This window comes from Geotrypetes seraphini, chromosome 4 (assembly GCF_902459505.1).
Source record: "Geotrypetes seraphini chromosome 4, aGeoSer1.1, whole genome shotgun sequence".
In the NCBI taxonomy this organism is placed as follows: Eukaryota; Metazoa; Chordata; class Amphibia; order Gymnophiona; family Dermophiidae; genus Geotrypetes; species Geotrypetes seraphini.
The window spans coordinates 188933642-188951347 of record NC_047087.1 but is presented as its reverse complement, the minus strand read 5'-3'; the positions used below and the strand labels follow the sequence as shown (position 1 = coordinate 188951347).

General features: G+C 41.0%; 1 protein-coding gene across 1 annotated transcript in view; it reads left to right on the top strand.

Annotated features, from left to right (window-relative positions):
* Positions 1 to 8563, top strand: part of NPFFR1 (neuropeptide FF receptor 1) — a 103613-nt gene extending 95050 nt beyond the window's left edge. Inside the window, exon 3 of the mRNA XM_033943045.1 lies at positions 7672 to 8563. Coding sequence (XP_033798936.1) covers positions 7672 to 8563 — 892 coding nt within the window. The remainder of the gene's footprint in view (positions 1 to 7671) is intronic.
* Positions 8564 to 17706: the final 9143 nt, after the last annotated feature.

Below are 17706 nucleotides of genomic sequence, written 5' to 3'. Positions count from 1 at the left end.
CTATGCCTGGAATAAATTACCCGAGTTTGTCCGCCAAACCCCTTCTCTTTCCTTGCTTAAAAGCAGACTGAAAACCCTCCTTTTTTATATAGCCTTCAATCCATAACCCTACTCCCCTCTGCCCACCAACCCAGCCAGCAGTTTAACCATTCCCCTTAACTGTATCAATGGCATTCTGTTTGTTTGTCTGTTTAGATTATAAGCTCTTTAGAGCAGGGACTGTCTTCTATGTGACTCTGTACAGCGCTGTGTGCATCTGGTAGTGCTATAGAAATAATTCATACTACTAGTAGCAGTGTGAAAAGTTTCAGTCTTTGGGAAGCAGAGCTGAGATTGTGATGTCATAATGCCTCATTCCACCAATGCCTAAGAGCCAACCTCATCAGTGATGTCACAATGGCTTGATTGTCCTGTACTCCCCGCTGCCCTCCAACCTAGCCAGCAGATTAACCGTTCCCCTTAACTGTATCCATGACATCCTGTTTGTCTGTCTTGTCTATTTGGATTGTAAGCTCTTTTGAGCAGGGACTGTCTTCTTTGTGGCTCTGTACAGCGCTGCGTACGTCTGGTAGCGCTATAGAAATAATTAATAGTAGTATCCCGGTGCTAGAACTACTAGGCTGTTCCCCCACACTTCTCCACTTAAGTTACACAGGAGCACAAGGTACAAGTAGCTGCAGAAAGAGCAGGTTAGAAGCTCTTAGTTACTGTCACCTCTTTCTTGCTGTTCAAGGACCATGGAGGTAGGAGGCCAGAGTGAAAACAAAAGTGCTGGGTAAGCCATTTATGGATGGGAAGCAAAACTTAGACCTTCACACTTTAAACAAAGCATTGAGAAGTGCAGATACAATTCTGGCTGCCTTGTTAGGCAGACTGGATGGTCCTTTACAGGTCTTTATCTGCTGTCATTTGCTGTTACTATGCAGTCGTGATTCCGCTGTTTAGCACAAAGTAAACCATCACTCTAATATCAGATTGATCCTATTTCATGCCTGCAGTCACACTTGGAGTGAGTCCTTTATGTAGTGGGTGCCTAGAGTTTCAGAGAAATTGTAGGACGTTAGAGGACAGAGGGAAGGAAGAGGAGTTGGAGCTTGGTGTAGCAACAGCTGTATTGAAAGTAGAGAGAGATCCTTGCTGCAAGGAGTAAAAAAAGTAACCTCCAATAAAATATCTTTCTACAATCTCTGGAGTTCTGAAACTCTGTGATTACCATTTATGGAGGATCCTCTGTCAGGAAGAAGAGTTCTTTATTCCTGTGAAGCAGAGATTTGCTAACTAATTGGAACGGCCACTGAAATATGATTTGAATCTTGCTCCGCTTAAAAAAAAAAAAAGAAGGGAATTGGAGAAATAACAGCAAATAATTTATTTGAGTTCTGTAAATATTGACTGTGTTATTTTGGGATTTACAGATCCCTATCTCAATAAATTCAAGTTCTTGGTTTTCCTTCCATCAAGGGTCCAGTTCACCTTCTTCACATCATAGCAGATGCTCATATCCACAGCTCAAAGCCAGTTACAGGACAACAACATTTAGAAGCCTCAGGACACCATTTGGATTCTTGTCAGGCGTTTAGCCTGAAATTTATCTGAGACTCAGCATAGCATTGGATGCCCCAAGAGACCCTGGCTTTAGTCTGGCATGAATCTCAGGCTCTCACAGAACTTTGGGCTTAGGCATTTCATAGGCTGACAATACTCATGTTTAAAGTTTATTATATTCTTGATATGCCACCCATCAGAACAATATAACATTTAAACAGGGGAGAAATAAGAATTCGGGAAAGAAAGATAGGAGGGGAAGAGTAGACAAGGAAGTGGGAGGAAAAAGAGCAATTGATAGGAAACAGCACTAGGGAAACAGGGATGAAGAGAGAGTTTACACACAGGCTATCTTCATGGAGGTAACCTATGAGAGGCCACTGAAAAGTTCTCAGCTCAACCAAGAAGAGAATGATGTGAAGCCAAGTTATTCCACTCTTTTCTTGACACTTTTCATTTCAATGATATGAAATGAAACGAAAAGTGTCAAGGAGGTCAGAATTGCATGGAAGAATCTTAAAGGAATTTTTAAAATTCCAGCATGACAGCACAGGTTTCATTGATTGTATGTGTCTATTACTGCTTGCTATATGTACTTCTTAAATACCCAAGTGTCAAATTTTCTTTCATATTTACCCAAAATTCTTTTTCATGTCACAAAACTGATTTCTGCATAGAAGGTACTGTAATGCCCATCTGGTCTATTTCTCTGCACAGTTGATGAGGCTTTCATGTGAGGGAATTGAGCTATGTTTATTAGTAGTTCACCAACATCTGTTTGGGGTTATTATTGTGTAAGAAGTGATTTAAAGGATTGCTTTCAGTTGGACCTGGTCAGCTAAACTTTTATCCTCAGCTCAATTTAGGTCCATAAAATTATTTTAATTATTAGATGAGTGAGGTCAAGGTTGACTGAAAACCCTTGTAGTAGCCTTCAATTTGCCTTTGCTGGAGAGAAACCAATTATGCTAATTTAGCAAAGACTATTTATTTCTTTGAATTGAAAGCTAAAATAGTCCTCTTCAATCATCAGATATGTTACATGAGAACTTTAAGCATTTGCATTTATATTCTACCTTAATCCATAGTCCCTTAGTCCAAATCCCTGCCAGAGTATTTTTTTATATCCCATGTGTTGCAGTCTTTGTGGAGTTCCAGGCAATGTCCCAGGGTTTCAGATGTGTGAAATGACTGGTTGAGCGTGGAGTTACACTCCTAGTCAGCAGAACACTCCCTTGTTTGGGAGAGCCCAACAGCTCCGCCCTAACCCCGGCAGGATCCGCCACTTACCTTCCCTGGTCGCTGTAATTTTAAATCTTTGGGCAGCCGCTGCGCAGGAAGTCCTCATTCTACAGCGATGCTGTGTGGCAAATGCCCGCAGATTTAAAATGACAGTGGCCGGGAGGAGGTGGGTGGGGGAATAGAGCCATAACTGACTCTTCTAACCACAAATTTTTGGGGAGGCCATGGCCCCAGTAGTCTCCCCCGTTCCAACGCCTATGGTTACACTACTATACTCAGGTTTTACAGTAACACTTTGGTCTCTGTTAGATCTACCAGAAACGTAAATTTGTACAGCCTCTAATCAATTCTCTATATGTTAATCATGAGTTGTGTTGAGTTTCCAAATAACAAGGGGCAGAGGAGTAGTCTACTGGTTAAACCAGCAGGCTGGGAAACAGAGGGCTCAAATTCAAATCTCACAGACGCTTCTTATAAGAATAAAATTATTATAATTATTATTATTCTTGTAACCTCGGCCAAGTCACTTAACCCTTCATTACCTTGAGGATAATGCTGACGTCCCACCCTGCTTAAGGCCATGGAAACTGTCATGCTTGCCGTTTTTGGCTTGTGCGCAGGGGGAACCACTCTACTATACTTATAGATCAAGAATCTGCTGGAGGCATGGCAGCGTGAAGACATGTCAGGCTTCCTGCGAAGCTGCCTGCTTCTGCAATGAATATTAGATCCTATTTATAAGGGGTTTCCAACTAGAATAATAATAATTTATTTTCTTGTATACCGCCCCACCAGTAGTTCTAGGCAGTTCACAACAAGGGAACTGAGACATTTCAGTAAAAAATAGAGTTCAAAAAAAACACATTGCTACTTTAAATACAACATCAGTTAAAATACAATTAAATGCATATCCTAATAAAATACACCATCATAAATATGCTGTTAAGAATCAACATTCTGTTTATCAAATAGGTAAGTTTACAGTAATTTCCTAAATATAAGATAAGAATAGGTTTGTGCAATCAAAGGGCTCATCCAGGAACACGGGCGGGGGCGGCCTAGCAGTATAAAGCAACAGCTATAACAGTAGAAACTTGAAGGACTATAAAACAATTTTGTCACCAGAAACAAAAGCCTTTTGAAAACAGGATCCTTTTTATATGCTAGTTTAAAAAAAAAAATCATATTCTAAAGCCAGATTTGCCTTTTATTAAAGTCACTAGGAAGAGTCAGCCTGGAATAAAGACACCACATGGTTCCTAAACTATCTTTTCATTCACTTTTTTGTTACCTGTAATGCCAGGTTAGAAATTTAGACTGTTAAGCAAGCTATAATCATGCAAAGAACTCCAGAAAGTGTATTAGGCTTTCATATAACTTCTTAGATCACTGAAACGATATCCTCATGTTCCCAAACAAACATTCTTGGTGGAAGGGGCCATGGCATTTTGTTTTATCTATTGAAATTAAACCACTGATAAGATTTTATATTTTCATACATCAGAAGGACTTTTCCTATCAGGCACTGGAGGGAAGGAGGGAAGGAGATAGGCTGGCTTCGGGGGAGGGGGTGGGACAAAGGCTGGAAGGCAAGACATAGGAAGGAGGCACTGGGGACACTAAGAACATGGGAAGGAGGCACTGGAAGCACTATGGGCACATGATGGGGGCACTATGGACATGGGAAGGAGGCACTGGGGGCACTAAGGACAAGGGAAGGAGTCACTGGGGGCACTATGGACACAGGATGGAGGCACTGGGGGCACTAAGGACACGGGAAGGAGGCACTGGGGGCACTAAGGACATAGGAAGGAAGCACTGGGGGCACTAAGGACATGGGAAGGAAGCACTGGAGGCACTATGGACACATGATAGAGGCACTGGGGGCACTAAGGACAAGGGAAGGAGGCACTGGGGGCACTAAGGACATGGGAAGGAGTCACTGGGGCACTATGGACACAGGATGGAGGCACTGGGGGCACTAAGGACATAGGAAGGAGGCATTGGAGGCACTATGGACACATGATGGAGGCACTGGGACACTAAGGACACAGGACAGAGGCACTGGGGGCACTAAGGACATAGGAAGGAGGCACTGGGGGCACTAAGGACACGGGAAGGAGGCACTGGGGGCACTAAGGACATGGGAAGGAGGCACAGGGGGCACTAAGGACATGGGACGGAGGTACTAGGGGCACTAAGGACACGGGGGGGAGCCTTCTTGCACCTTGAGGATACCATCTGAGAGGATTTTACGATCGTTCCTGGCCTCCTGCAGCAGCGGTTTGCATTCGTTTTTTCCTTGCTGGCAGGCAGTTACTGAGACGGACCCCCTGACGTCATCGGGTCCGTCTCCAACACCTTAAAACCAACGCCGCCGCCGCGGCTGGATTGGGAGCCTTCTTGCACCTTGAGGATACCATCTGAGAGGATTTTACGATCGTTCCTGGCCTCCTGCAGCAGCGGTTTGCATTCGTTTTTTCCTAGCTGGCAGGCAGTTACTGAGACGGACCCCCTGACATCATCGGGCCCGTCTCCAACACCTTAAAACCAATGCCGCCGCCGCGGTAGCGGCCACCCCTTGGAGCCACGAGGAGTCCGAGAGCTGGAAGCTGGTTGGTAATATAAAGTCTTCATATAATTCTTACATGATTGTTTAGAATATGGGGAAAAGGAAGATAAAACCTAAAAGTTCTACACCGGTGGTATCGGGTCCAATGGATAGACATTTATTATTATTCTCTGACAATCCACCAGTGGTACCACCAAATGTAGAATCCTCCTTGTCAGGAGCCTCAATAAGTCCTCTCAATCGTACTCCTCCCCTTCATCCGGTACCCAGTGATAGTGGGAATACAATACCCACTATAACCGAAGCTCAAGTGCTTTCATCCACCCATTTAAGTAAATTAGTATACGCTGAAATACCTAAACCATTGACATTTACTAGTGGAGTGGAAGAAAACACACGAACAGAGGAAACACAGGATATTACCTTAAAAGACTTATGGTTAGGCATATCCAGAGTTGAAGGGTTTCTCAGGACAACGATGAAACAAATGGGAGAATGTGGATGTTAATATAGGTTGTTTGGATAAACGACTAAATGTGGTGGAAAACCAGTGTAATAATTTACAAGCTGTCTCGGTATCAGCTGTTAAAGATTCTACAGTAATACATTCTAAAATTGAATCTATTGAGAACATGAATAGAGTGAAAAATCTACGCTTGGTCAATTTTCCAGTAACTCATTTATTGTCACCTGAGATTTTATTAAGGAAATTTTTTAAAGAAGTACTGGGAATGACCAATGCTGAGAATTTCCCAATAAATAATTATTATTATATTCCTTTAAAAAAACTTGAATCTGCCCAGGAGGTGGACCGTCTGACCACACCAGAGATAAATTTGACTGAATTCTTAGAAGACACACAGGATGTGATTCAGAGTCGGTCCACCCTGGTAATAACATGCATGAGCGAGATGGATAAGATGATGATAATGAGACTTTACTTTAAAAACAGGTTAATGAAATTTTGTGGGGATTTGGTTAGGATTTTTCCGGATGTATCCAGAACCACACAGTTGAGGAGGAAAGAATTTTTGAAATTGAAGGATAGAGTGTTGGCACTGGATGCATCCTTTTACCTGAAATTTCCCTGTAAATGTTTGATTAAGCTACAAGATATTGAATATTGTTTTTTGGGATCCTATACAGCTACAACAATTTTTAATTACAAGAGAAAAGAAATAGAAATGAGATTTGTTTCACTGTGCTGAGAAACATGAGGAGAATTAATATAAATTGTATCCCAGTTTAAGGAATGATTCAGGGTCCATTATATGAACCAATAATTATTTTCCTTTGTATTTCTTGAACTTTATTTTGTTAAAATAGTAAGATATGCTTCCCATTAATGTGGGCTTGAAAGGAGCTTTGTATGTATGATTTGATTATGTGTAGATCTAATGTGATTTCCTTTTTATTTTGAAATTATTGGATATTATAATGTATTCAAAATTATAAATAAATAAATAAAAAAAGGACACGGAACGGAGGCACCAGGGGCGCCAAGGACACAGGACAGAGGCACTGGGGGCACTAAGGACACAGGACAGAGGCACTGGGGCACTAAGGACATGGGAAGGAGTCACTGGGGCACTATGGACACAGGATGGAGGCACTGGGGGCACTAAGGACATAGGAAGGAGGCACTGGGGGCACTAAGGACAAAGGAAGGAAGAAAGGAGGGAGGGAATAGAAAGGGATTCTCATGAGAATCTCGGAGAGGGTGAGATCCAGAAGGCCTTGAGCATGCGCAGATGCTCAAGGCTCAGCAGCAGACCGGCGGCAGGCACTTTTATCACCGACGGTGCAGGGGTAAGGACAGGGCCAGTCGGGGAGGGGGGAAGAGGCGATAGAAGCGCCGGTGGCCTCGGGGGGAGCAATACTGTTGGTTCCCGCGGTCGGGTCGGGTGGGGGCTCGCAAATCGAGTCAATGCTTGGTCTACGAGTCAAAAGTTTGCTGAGTGTTTTGCTCGTCTTGCAAAACACTCGCAAACCGGGTTACTCGTAAACCGAGGTTTGACTGTACTTTGGTTATACTTTAATATGCTTTGGATTACAAGCATGCTTCTGGAACAAATTATGCTCACAAACCAAGGTTTTATTGTATGTAAACCACTTTGGTTGTACCACAGAAAGGCAATATATCAAACCCATGACCCCTTTACACTTTTGGAAGGTCTGTATCTAGGTTTAGCTCTTGGCTCTGATTTTGGTTTCAGTTCTTCAGTAAATTAGTCACCATTTTCATTAGAACCTGATTAACGTTTGTCTGCTTGTTTTCTATTTTCTTCTCTCTCTCTATGGCTCTCTCCCAGGTTTCGTTGCATTGTGTATCCCTTCAGAGAGAAGCTGACCCCAAGGAAAGCCATCGTTACCATATTTGTCATATGGGTCCTAGCTCTGATCATCATGTGCCCCTCAGCTGTCACGCTAACAGTGACCAGGGAGGAGTATCATTTCATGGTAGATAATTACAACAATTCCTACCCATTTTACTCATGCTGGGAAGCCTGGCCAGATAAAGAAATGCGCAAGGTATATACCATGGTCTTGTTTTCCCATATCTACCTCGCTCCTCTCACCCTGATTGTTATTATGTATGCACGGATTGCCTTCAAACTTTTTAAGTCTTCTGTGCCTATCCAGGCATCACAGTCAGAAGAAAATGAAAGGAGGCGAGTTTCAAAGAGGATGATCAGAGTCATCAACATGTTGATAATTGTGGCACTTTTCTTTACACTCTCCTGGCTTCCCCTCTGGACTCTTATGCTGTTGACTGACTATGGGAAACTCAGTGAGTATCAGCTTAATATGATTGCTGTCTATATTTTTCCCTTTGCACACTGGCTGGCCTTCTTTAACAGCAGCGTTAACCCCATTATATACGGCTATTTCAATGAGAACTTCCGCAGGGGGTTTCAGGAGGTCTTTAAAGTCCAGTTCTGCTCCATAGGAAGGGAGCACAGAGTAACTTATTCTGAGAGAAAAAGTAGCGGAATGCTTTTCAGAGGACGCAAGCGCATTTTCATAGAAGTGCAGCCCAGTGATTTCATGCCTGCTTCTGATTCAAGTCAGAATCATCCTGCAAAAGCTGGCCTATTCTCCCTGAGGAGTGGAAAAGTTGCTCACCATGGAATTATGGTAGAGGATTTGGACAACAGAGACAATTCTAACAATACTGTCAGCATTCCCGCATGGGATATCTGATCATATATGAATTTGCCTTGTTGATTTAACTATGCCAAGATGGCACCACCAGCTAATACTGGTAACATTATGAATCAATGAACCACTGCAAGAGGGTGCTGAAAAGTTCTCGACCCAACCAAGAAGAGAACGACGTGGATATGGTTCAAACAAAATAAGATAACACTCTTTTCAGGTACGGTGGCAAAATAACGCTCAGAATTTAGGAAGTTGGTTGGTTTGAGAACTTTTCAGCATCCCCTCATACAGTTTTCTTTGTGTACAGTTTTCTTTGTGTAAAAGAAGGGGAAAAGACACACATTTCTGTTCATGATTTTCTTTTTTTTTCAAGTTTAGCAAAAGCATAAAAGGAAGTGTATTTTGGCCAAAGGCATGTTGACAAAAATGCCTTCAATCCCCCCTCCCCTTTCCAAAACTACACTTTATTTTTTTTTTAAATATCTTTATTCATTTTAAAACCAAAAATAAGTGCAACATATTATACATACATTTTATACTTTAACAGCACTTAAATTCTATCAAATTATATTTTATGACAAATACATATATCATCCCCCCATTTCTACATATCCAACAATTGCACTCAAATTAAAAGTATCTCCCCACCCTGGACGTGTATGATCAAAGGGCAAAATCAACAATCACTCCTTACAGAATTTTGTCAATGGCTCCCAAACATCCATAAATTTCTTATAATGTCTCTGTTGTATGGCCATCATATGTTCCATTTTAAAAGTATGACATAGAGATTCCCACCAAAAAGTATAATTTAGCCGATCGCAGTTTTTCCAGTTCCTCAAAATAAGTTGTATGGCAATCCCTGTCATAACAAAGAGGAGTTTATTATTATGGGAAGATATTTGACTTTTGGCCTTCACCAACATACCAAATAGTACAGTATCGTACGTCAATGCCACAGGATTTTCCAGTACTTTATTACCTTGATCCCAAATGGATCTTCAAAATTTAAGTATCAAGGGGCAATAGAACAATAGATGATCCAATGTCCCTACATCTGTTCATGTTTTTCAATGTTTAGTGAAATTTCCAAAGAGAAATTTCTTTTGGGGGAGAATTCATTTACAGATAACAAGAACAGCAAGTTAATAAATTGGAATGGAAAGTTGGGAGACAAGAAAATGCATTTTTAAAAAAGGTCATTACATGGGACTTCATATGGCTGACAAACACAGGAGGGTAATTCTATAAATCAGGTGCAAACATGTACATACCTATTAAACACATAATGATTAGAAAATGGTATAAAGGCACATGTGTGCACAAACACATATAAAATTTGGTAAATATGCACATACATAGCATGAGCACACATACAGGTGGTGCGTGGCCTGGGCACACACTTACATGTTATTTTTAAACTACCATAAGTTATGTGCTCTATGGCTGCTGTAAGTTCTTGAACCTAAGTACGTATACGGGTATATTTCCAGTTATGCTAGTATTCTATACAGCAGGGGTCCTCAAATCCATTCCTTGAGGTCCACAACCCAACCTGGTTTTCATAATTGCCACAATGAATACATATAAGATCTGTTTGCGTTTACTGCTTCAATTGCATTGAATACAAATAGATCTCATACATATTCATTGCAGAAATCCTGAAAACCAGGTTGGGCTGTGGGCCTCGAGGACTAGATTTGAGGACCCTTGCTATACAGTAAAGTAGGTATCAAAGCTCCTTTACAGAATATGCATCTATCAGGCACCTATGTATAGGTTCATGATATAGGATTAGCCCCTCAGGGCCGGATTCTGCAAACGGCACTTTAGCGGCTGTCTTAAAAAACACCACCGATCTTGTGCCAATCACACTATGGTGCCGTTTGCAGAATCACATCTACTGTTAACCATAGGTACCAGTAATGTAAGCCAGTGTTTTAAAGGCCTACATTCCCGGCGCATATGTTTGATGAGAATCGCATCTACAGAGGTGTCTAGCAGTGCCTAAAGCAGACATGGGCAACTCCAGTCCTCGAGGGCCGGAATCCAATCGGGTTTTCAGGATTTTCCCAATGAACATGCATTAGATCTATTTGCATGCATTGCTTTCAATGTATATTCATTGGGGAAATCCTGAAAACCCGATTGGATTCCAGCCCTCGAGGACCGGAGTTGCCCATGTCTGGCCTAAAGTCATTTCTGGCATAAACCATGTCTACTTTGACCTCAGGTACTGTTAGATACCTCTCTAGATGTGATCACGGTGATCTTTTTTGGAGGCACCTAAGGGCGCCTACATGTTTTAAAATAATGTTCTAATTGATTTTAAATGATGCAGCCAATTACCATGCTGGTTAACACCAATTAAAACAATAAGTTAGGTGGCAGCAGGGTGCCTACCACCACCTAACTTACAGCGCGTTTAGAGAATTTGAGCCGCAGTGCATCGAATTGCTTCTACTCAATGGCATAGCGAGGGTGAGAGATGCCCGGAGCGATGGCACCCCTCACCACCCTCTTCTCCACCCCACACCTCCACATGCTCCTTCCTACTGTCGCGCGGGTCCAGGCAGTGACGTCAGAGGAGGCATCAATGCTGGCACAACAGCCGCTTGGAGGTGCGGGGGAAGGGAAGTAGAACAGAGCGCCAGCATGGCGGTAGGGGGGGCAGGAAAGGAGTGGGGGGCAGATGGTGCCTGGGGTGGACCGACCCCCTCCCCTTACATCTCTACTGCCTCTACTATGTGCACAGACTTTTCACGATAATGGATACCCCACAATTATCAAGGACAGCTAATTTGTGATTGTGTTCCTGTCTCTTCCCCCTGCTTTGTTTTCCATTTTTGACTAGAATAATCAGCATACGTTCCTCCATGATCTTATGCAAGTAAAAATGTTTTATTACTGTCCCTTCTTGTTGCATGTAAAAGTCAATAAAGTTGGGTTATGGGGGGAGAAAGAATACAAAGGGTCTGCACTTTCAAATCATCATGTGCACTTTCCTACCATTACTTTTTAGCTGCTTCATTATCGTGACCTTAGAATTACAGGGTTCTAAGTGACAATTTTCAGTATTTTTAACTCCGATGACTTCCAGGTTCTATCTGAGATGTAGCTGTTATAACACTTACGAGGATTTATTGCAACTTAACCGTTCCTTCATTTCATAAGAAATTACATGGTTCTATGTACAGAAATTAGTCTATGCATGGGATTACAAGGTTCTAACAGCATTGCGATGTTTTGTACAGTTAGAACAATGTAATTCTAAGGTCATGACATGCTGACCCTACATTTTGAAAATGAGATTGTTGTTCCACAAGTACAATGTTTCAAAACTGTCCTCCCCCCATGTTTTCAAATTAAATAGAATTCATCATCTTGTACTTTAATGTTGTGTTTTAATAGAGATGTGATAAATTCAACCCTATAAGACTTGAGTTTTGTGGAAGCACAAATCTGTAAGGAAACTGGATTTTCCACTAATGGAGATTTTCCAAGTTGCTCACAAAACAAAAATGCAAACGAGCAGTAGTTATAGGAGATCATGTTCAAAGCATCTGCAGCTTTAAAGTACTGCCACGTGCTTGGGTAGACTGGTTACACGTGTAAATGGCAATTCCAATAAGTCTCTGGGGTCCTTTTCCAAAGGTGCAGAAAAAAAGAGGCCTTATTGCACCCTTACAAGGATCTTTCCTGTGTGCTAAGGCCATTTCTTCCTGCAGTCAGAAAATGGCCAATTTCCAATTTCCGGCATTAATGGCTATGCACTAATGTTGCTATTAGCGCCTGGTTATTATAAAAGTAGGGCTGCACATCGATTAATCACGATTAATTGCAATTCAAATTTTTAATCGCATTAAGCATCCCCTCCTCACATTTCCTTCTATACTTGTACAATGGCATGTACAGACAGCGAAAGTAAATTCTCAGAATCGACATGTGTTAATTATTAAAATAAAAATAAATCATTTTTCTTATTTTTGTTGCTTGATGATTTTATTTTTCTAATCATTTTGTTCCGTCTTTAAATTCACCAGGCAACAAAGGTAAGAAAAATTATTTATTTTCATTTTAATAATTAAAACATGTCAGTTCTGAGAATTTACTTTCTGTCTATATTTGCCACTGTTTGAGTATAGAAGGAAATGTGAGGGGGGATGACGCTTTATGCGATTAAAATTTTTAATTGTGATTAATCACAATTAATCAATGTGTAGCCCTATAAAAAAGATTTGAGTGAGTTCTGAAACTCACATCTTCAATAAACATAAATAATATTCAATTGCAGGAAGACACTAAGATTAGATTTCTAGGGGTTATTCTGGATCAAAAATTGACATATCATAATCAGATTAGTACAGTAGTAAGAGGTTGTTTTCAGAGGTTACGAATGATTAGATCAATCGCCCCCTTTTTGGACTCATCATCACTGAATATCCTTGTACATTCGCTGATCATTTCAAAGTTAGACTATTGCAATTTGCTCTATAAAGGAGTAGCTCTTAAAGAAATCCGTCGATTACAACTAATTCAAAACACCTCAATTAAGATGATAACGTATGGGAAAAAATTTGATCATGTGACGCCTCTTCTTAAAGAAGCTCATTGGCTTCCAATTGTTCATAGAATCTCCTACAAATTAGCAATATTAACATTCAATATATTAACAACTAAAGCTCCATCATTTTTAGAAAGGTACATTATTCCATATATTTCTACTAGAAGTTTGAGATCAGAGTACAAAAACCTTCTTGTAATTCCACCACTTAGTATAATAAATACAAGACAAGATACGATTTTTGCAGTTACAGCGCCCAGAATATGGAATTTCTTACCATCATTTATTAAGGAAGAAAAATCACTAAGTAAATTTAAAGGACTGTTAAAATGTTGGTTGTACAAGTATGCTTTTGAGACCTAATTATCGGAGTCTCTATTGATACCATTCGTTGCTTAAACTCACTTGTCCTCTGTCTTAGGCTCTGAGAAATTGAATTAAAAATTTAAAAAAAAAAAAAGTTCTTAATTTTCTATTATATTTTTATCAATACTTTTAAAATTTCTTACCCTCCATTTGTATTTTCCTTTTATGTATCCTTTACTATACTTATTGTAGTTCTCCCTATTTCTCTTATATATTGGTACATCATGTCCGTCTGTGTTGGTTTTAGTTAATAATTAAAACCCTGTTTTAATTGTAAATCACTTTGAATTAATGATATTGCGATACATCAAAATTTTAATAAAACTTGAAACTTGAAACTTCTTACCACCACTTATTTTGTAGGTAATAAAGGCTTATGTGCTAATCAGTTACCCTCAAATTCTATAGATAGGGTAGATTCACAAAGCAAACCAATTATGTACCGATCGGTTTGCAACCCATTTACGAGCAAATTTCCCTCCGGTCTGATTCACTTACCTCTCCTGCATGCAAATGAGGTGAAACGCATGCAAAGTAGGCAGGGACACGATTTACAACACAAAATTTCACATCTGACTGGGCTGGACGATCAACTGAAGAAGCGACTGCTGGGGACCAGCCAAAAACATCTTTCCGACTCTCCAAAGCCCTGCTCGCTGCACTTCCTGCTTTCTGCTGCCCCGAATCTCTCCTGCCTTCCGCCCCGATGCTCTTCTCCTGCTGCCTGCGCGAACTACCCTGATCGCCTGCCTGCCCCGACTCTCCCACCCTTCCCTGCAGTGCAAGCCCATGATTTTAACCCGCGGACTTAAGTGGGTTAAAAACACGGGCTCTGTTAAAAAAACAAACAGTACCCTTTATGCCATTGGCATGCCTCTCTCCCTTCCTACTTCAGCTTCTAATATATCCGCTTTTAGGCCAGTGTGAAAAGAACCAAACAAGCAAACTCCCGCTGTGTGTTTCCACTGGTCAAAACGCCTCAAATGTTCACATTCAACATGCAGAAGGATGTAGCGCTCGCTTTCCTCCAGCAGTCCTAATTTTTAAAGCAGTTTGCTTGTAATTTTTCCCCCCTTTGCCACTGCTGTACTGGAGATTTGGAGGAGGATTCAAAAATGTCTGGAGCCACGATCGATGCTGCTTGCTTCTAGTCTCCGTGCGTGTGGAAAAGTGTGTGTTGCACAGGTGGAGATGTGGATTTGGACCAGAATGCTGGCCATACTTATAACAGGTCGCGTCTTACACAGTGCACTGGGCTGTTATTAACAGAAGCTACCCGCAGAACGTACTGTGCACTGTAAAATGCTCCACTGTGATCAAATACGTTAGTAAAAAAAAATAAAAAAATCTCTGACGGCCCCGGAGGTCCAGCGCATGCGCAGACCATTTACAGCAATCCGGGCAGGCAGTTGGGGGCGTTCCTCTGATCGCCCCCATCTGCATATTGGGCTTTGGAGAATTCATCAGACCTGCCTGGATCGGGCCCAATTCGGGCCCGATTGGGCAGGTTTGTGAATCTAGCCCATAGTGTCATATGTTGTGTATGTAAATTGGTGCACACAGCCAATTTGCACTCACACTTGTTTAACAAGACCAATTGACGCTGATAATTGGCAATTAACACCTCATCACCTCTCTAATTGGCACTAATTAGAAGTTAATTGGCACATTCTATAAAGTGGCGCACGTTAGTTCTAATTGCGTGAATGTCAAAAGGAAGTGTGGCTGGGGAGGAGCATGAATGGATCATGGGTGTTCCTAAAAGTTACGCACACTGTTATATAATATGCCCACTCCACGCACAACTTAGGCGTAGGCATTTAGGCCTGGTTTTCCTTGACCTAAACGGGTATGCCTCAGTGTTATGCAGCATACTTCCAATACTTGAGAATTGATATATGGTGCGTGCTATGATCGTTGCTGATTTTTTAGGTGCGATAGATAGAATCAGGCCCTTAGCATTCAATCGCCCACTCTGTACTCTGGCCACGCCTCTCCATGAAAAAAAATTATATTTTTAGCGCCTGGCGTGCTGGAACATAGTACAAAATTATTGCGGGACACCTCAGCATGTCCCGCAGTGAGCGATAATAGGACCCCTCCATTTACACTTGTAAGTGGCCGATGGAGATTTCAAGGTGACCTAGTTGGGTGGCCCAACATTTACCCTTGTATATTACATTTTGCACTGGGAATACATATGTATTTTTAAAAATTTCTTTTATTAGCTTTTGCATCAGCTCTGTGGCATGCGTAGATTTCATAAAAGTGCTGATTTTTGCCATGGCTTTAAAGGATGGATTAAAAGGGTAACCTTGCCTTTTCTACATTTCAAAAGGGGGAAAAATAACAAGTACAGCTTTTTTACTTTTACAAGCACAACTTACAGGAATCAGTATTCCAATGATGTGGCATTTAAATTGTCCATGTTTATTCATCACTGCTATTTGCAGAAGCAATGGCACTGGCTATACTGGCAGCAATAATATTCAGCTGATATCCAGATAGCTGTGTGGTTTTGTGTAGGATAGAAGTGTGCAGGCCAAAATTTTTCATTTTGTTTATTTTCCTGTGTGAATTATAGGGTTTTTCATTTTATTTGGCTTCTTTTATATTTTCATTTAGGGGGCAATGGCATCCATAGTGTGCTCTACTGATCAAATAGTGCCCCCTATTGCTCAATCATGTGCACTGTTTGAGAAATAGTGGGCATTATGGAACAGCAGTAGTAATGTGCACTGTTGATGGCACAGAATGCAAACTGAAATTTTGAGGTTTTTCCTACGTAAGTAGACAGAAAACAAAAAGAAGTGGCATAAGTAAAACTCTGTATCCAGATAACCTTTATTTTCAAAAAGCTTGATTGAAGCTATCGATATATGCACAAGATCAATGAATATAATCATTGATATGAAAAGGACCCAAAATGGACCTTGTTTCAGCACACAGGCCATGATTTCCTAAATGAAGCTGCTATCGGCAGCCACCTTAACAGCAACTGCTGATCGCGTGTCTTTGGAATCATGCAACGGTGCCATTTAGAGAATCGTGTCTCCAGCAAAGGTAGGCCCCAGAAACGTAGGCCAGGGTTTTCAAGGCCTACATTTCCGGCGCCTACCTTTATTTTATTTATTTAATTAATATTCTATCCCGTTCTCCCCAAAGAGCTCAGAACGGGTTACAGGTTACCATATATAATATACAGTTAACAGGTTACAATTTACCATAGTTACAGTACAAGGGGATTTTTTTAATACAAGCTTTTATCCTAACTTGACATCTACTAGGGATCTATCTTCTTTCTTTGACATGAATTGCACCTAATGTCACTTCTGGCATTAGCCACACCTACGCTGGCATTAGGCACTGGTAGGTGCCTACAGAGGCAAGATTCCAGCATTATTTTTTTTAGACACCTTGACATTTCTTTTTTTTAAATTCTTTATTCATTTTTATAACTTACATCAAGTGCATCAAAAAGCAAAAAACCATTTTAACTTAAATACATCACTTTAAATTCTACAATTCTTCTTATTAGATAGAATTTATTCCTTTCCCTGCCAACCCTTCAATATCTCATAACACATATACCATTTAATAAAGACTCTCCTTAACATTCAAAGCAAATAATGAAAATTCAAAAAATTACCCCCCCCCCCCATTATTTCATTTGTACTAATCAGGGAAAATGATAGCTATTCATTGCAATAATTTGTTATATCTAGCAGCACTATAGAACATGTCGTAGCAGTACATCAGACAAGTTAAAACCAGTTTGTCTTTAACATGAAGAGGGAGTTGTGGAAAAATGGGGTTTTATCCTAGATTACTAGGTGCCTGACCTGTTCCAGATGGTTCATAGTCAGGCCAAAATTGCACGCAGACAAATGAGCGAAAGGAAGGTGGGCTGTTCTGAGCAAGTATAAAAGGAGCAAACGTAACCAATCACAAAGATGCTAGTGAAGGGCTGTTCCGAGCATGTAAAAAAGGAGCTAATGTAACGAATCACAGAGAGGCTAGAGAAATGAAGGCGGGCTGTTCTGAGCATGTAAAAAAGGAGCTAACGTAACCATAGTAATGTGAACATGCGCGTGATTGTTGTTGCACTGATTTATCCTTCCGCTCAATTGTCATTGGGCTCAATTGTCGTTGTGCTCACTTGTCTTCGCGCATTTGTCCACACGCGTTTGTCTTGCGCGCATTTGACTTGCCACCATTCCAGACTGTAGTGGTTTTTTTCTGCAGCTGACCTACT